At 37.9% G+C, this 3,170-nt stretch overlaps 1 protein-coding gene across 7 annotated transcripts in view; it reads left to right on the plus strand.

Moving 5' to 3' along the window:
• Window positions 504-3,170, plus strand: part of LOC107643617 (high affinity nitrate transporter 2.5) — a 7,010-nt gene continuing 4,343 nt past the window's right edge. For 2 of the 7 annotated variants that reach the window (XM_021123801.1, XM_021123804.1), the window contains exons 1-2: window positions 507-1,122; window positions 1,770-1,889. Coding sequence is in view for 2 of the 7 variants with exons in the window: in XM_021123800.1 (XP_020979459.1) it covers window positions 1,871-1,889 (19 nt within the window). In the remaining 5 variants the exon portion in view is untranslated. Of the gene's footprint in view, window positions 1,123-1,769; window positions 1,890-1,977; window positions 2,007-3,170 lie in introns of all 7 variants that reach the window. The other 5 variants (XM_021123802.1, XR_002362939.1, XM_021123800.1 and 2 more) reach the window with 5 other exon arrangements.

Here is a 3,170-nt window from a genome sequence, read left to right on the forward strand (position 1 = left end):
CCTGTGGGATCGACCTCACTCCCGTGAGTTATTATTACTTGATGCGACCCGGTGCACTTGCCGGTTAAGTGTGGGTGTTTTGCAGAAATTCGTTTTTCCACAAAAATATCCTATCAACAGTGACTTCAGAGCAGTTGCTGGTGGGCAGTATAGAATGCCCAATGAAGTCCAGCCATCCCCTAGCAACTGGTTGAGATCACTACTAGAAAATTAGTTATTACAGACGGATATTTCCGACGAATTTTATCCTACGGAAATACAGAGGGAATTTCAGAGGGATTTTTTGTCAGAAAATAAAAGAAATGAATTAACATAAATTACAGACGGAAAAGAGAATCCGTCGATAATTCCGTCGGAAAAATTAATTTTTTTTCCATAAGAAATGGTTACAGACGAAAAATCCGTCTGTAATTAAATAGACAAAATACTGCGTTTTATTAAATTATTACAGACGAAAAATCCGTCTGTAATTTAAATTTCCTGTCGGAAATATTGAGGTAACCCTAATTTTATCACCACCCATTCACACTCCATTCACACTCATCCCTCGAACGTTTCCAGCAGCCCTCATCCCTCGAACTCTTCTCCTCCGGTAGAAGGTGGTGTCGCCGCCGGCGGGGACAGACCGTGGGTGCCCTCGTCATCTGGGGAAGCTCTACTCGGCCCTCTTCACATCGTTCCTCCTCTTCTCGCCGTTGCACGAAGTTCTGAGTTGAGCTCGTGGCATCGCCGTCGCGAAGGGTTCCTCCCCTCCTCGCCGTCCATTGTTTCTGATTCTTTGCTCCTCGCCGGTTTGTGATTTTGTGATTTAATCTCTGCTCCTCGCCCTCGTTGTTTCTGATTTTGTGATTTCATTTCTGATTTTGTGATTTAATCTCTGCTTCCTTTAATTCTCAAAGGTGCTTGATCTGCGGTTTTGCCTCTTATTTCCATTTCTCTCTCTCTCTCTCTCTCTCTCTCTCACGTTTTCTTAGTAGCCAAACAACTTGTTCTTGTTCTTGTTCTTGTTCAGGTAGTAGTTGCTGTGTGTATTGGCTTTGATGTTTGTGCAAAGGAGTTGAAGATTGACCACCCTTGAAGTTTGGTAAATGTGGTCATTCATATCTTCAAAATTTGCTTCAGGTGCCACTCTTCACAGTTTTTCAGTTTTTCAAACCTAATTTCTCTGTTTATTCTTTTGTTAATTGTTATAATTACTGTTTTTTATTTTTTATTCATATTAATTTCTTGTATTGTTTGCTTGATAGAGTATATTTTCTTCTACGATGATAAGCTTTTTTTCTTTTTTTCAACTTTTTTATTTTCCGATTTGATTTGATTTATTTTGGGGTTGATGGATGATGCTGCTAATCACTTAACTTTGCTTGATTCATGCATCCAGCCATATCCAGTGAGAGAAAGGTTTTGATGTTGTCATGATAGGTTTTAGTGAATTACATCATAGTTTGATTTTATTACTAGCTACTTGGGTTTGTGATCATCCAAGATTATCCCTCTCCAGGTGAAAGAATAACTTCCTCACAAATGAGATTAGGAGAAGACTCTTCCATTAAAATGACAGCTTTTTTCCAAATTGATATATTAAAATGACAAATTTCAGCATGAAAGTTAAATACACCAGAGAATTCGCCAATTAATTTTAGATGCAAAGTGACCTAATCTCCTAACCTCATTTTATTGTATTTTTTAGTAAAGTGTAGATCTAAAACACTTTGATATCAGAAAATACGCATTCAAATTTAAAGCCTGATAGTTTATTTCTAACACAGGTTGGAGAAGGTGGCACCCAACTTTCTGGAGGACAGAAGCAGAGAATTGCTATAGCTGATTGGGAGTAGCAAAGGTGGTTGAGAACGACGTGTTTGTTTTGATGAACAAAGAACGAACATGTATGCTCTCTATGCTCCCATCCTTTTCATTCTCTCCTTCCCCTTTGTTTAATTTTCATTATTGCTTGTTCCCTACTGCAATTAAAAGGAAGCTAAGCTAAGCTAAGCTAAAATACTGTAAGTAATGCTTTATAATCTCTTTTTGACACTTTTTTTTGTTGGCATTATGCTTTATTTATTTATATTTTTTTTGCTGTTGTAAAGATTAATTTTTTATTCAAAAATTGAATACTGCTATCTATACTTCACTTATGGATACTGCTTTGGTGTGGAGTTGACTATTGATAACATCATAGCTGAGTACTTCTGTGACAGATTCAATCTCAAGCTACACACTGTTAGGATCATTGCTTCCAGTTTTGGATTGGCGAATCTTTTCTCCAGGCCCGGTGGAGGGTTCATATCTGATGCAGTTTCAAAGAGGTTTGGAATGAGGGGTAGGCTCTGGGCCTTGTGGCTTTGCCAAACATTCGCTGGTGTCCTCTGCATAATTCTTGGGCTTGTTGGATCTTTGAGTGTTTCTGTTGTTGTTATGATCATATTCTCTGTGTTTGTTCAAGCTACTTGTGGCATGACCTTTGGAATTGTTCCTTTTGTCTCAAGACGGTTTGTGTTCTTCTTCTTCTTTTATTCTCTTTAGAGTTATCTTTAGTTCCATTGAATTGCTTTCCATTTTCTCCAGAGTGTTCTTTTAGTAAAGTTCAGACTCATTGATACAAAGAGGACAAAAATAGAAGTAAAAGAAAAAGTGGAATAGGATAGCTTAGAATTCAGCTGTCTCTCTGCTCCAAGTGACAGTCAGTGAGGTTAGCAAGCACACCCTGATTCTCAAAAAATTCTGTGTGATTTGTTTATCTATAGTGGTTGGATTAGGTCTTTTCTTGGGTCTTCTGATTGTGATTTTCCTATCAGAACACTTGCAAGGGGGTATTGATAATTGGTCAATGTCTGATCTATCTGCAGAGAAAATTTCTAATATAGAGGCTGATTGCTATTGGTGCTTGTCAAAATTACTGGATGGTATGCAGGACCATTACACGTTTGCTCAACCAGGAATTCAGAGGCTTGTTTTTAAGTTGAAGGAATTGGTCAGGAGGATTGATGGTAAGCTTTTCTTCGGGCTCATTAATTTTTCCATAATATCTGTGTATAATTACACGAACTTAATGCCTCATCATCGCACGTGGTTTGTATCTGTATTATTTCACCATGCCTCTAAAATAGTAATACAATCTGATATGTCCTAGTGAAACTTTTGAACCGTGCCAGAGCCTGTTTCAA

Source organism: Arachis ipaensis, chromosome B05 (genome assembly GCF_000816755.2).
Source record: "Arachis ipaensis cultivar K30076 chromosome B05, Araip1.1, whole genome shotgun sequence".
NCBI classification, from domain to species: Eukaryota; Viridiplantae; Streptophyta; class Magnoliopsida; order Fabales; family Fabaceae; genus Arachis; species Arachis ipaensis.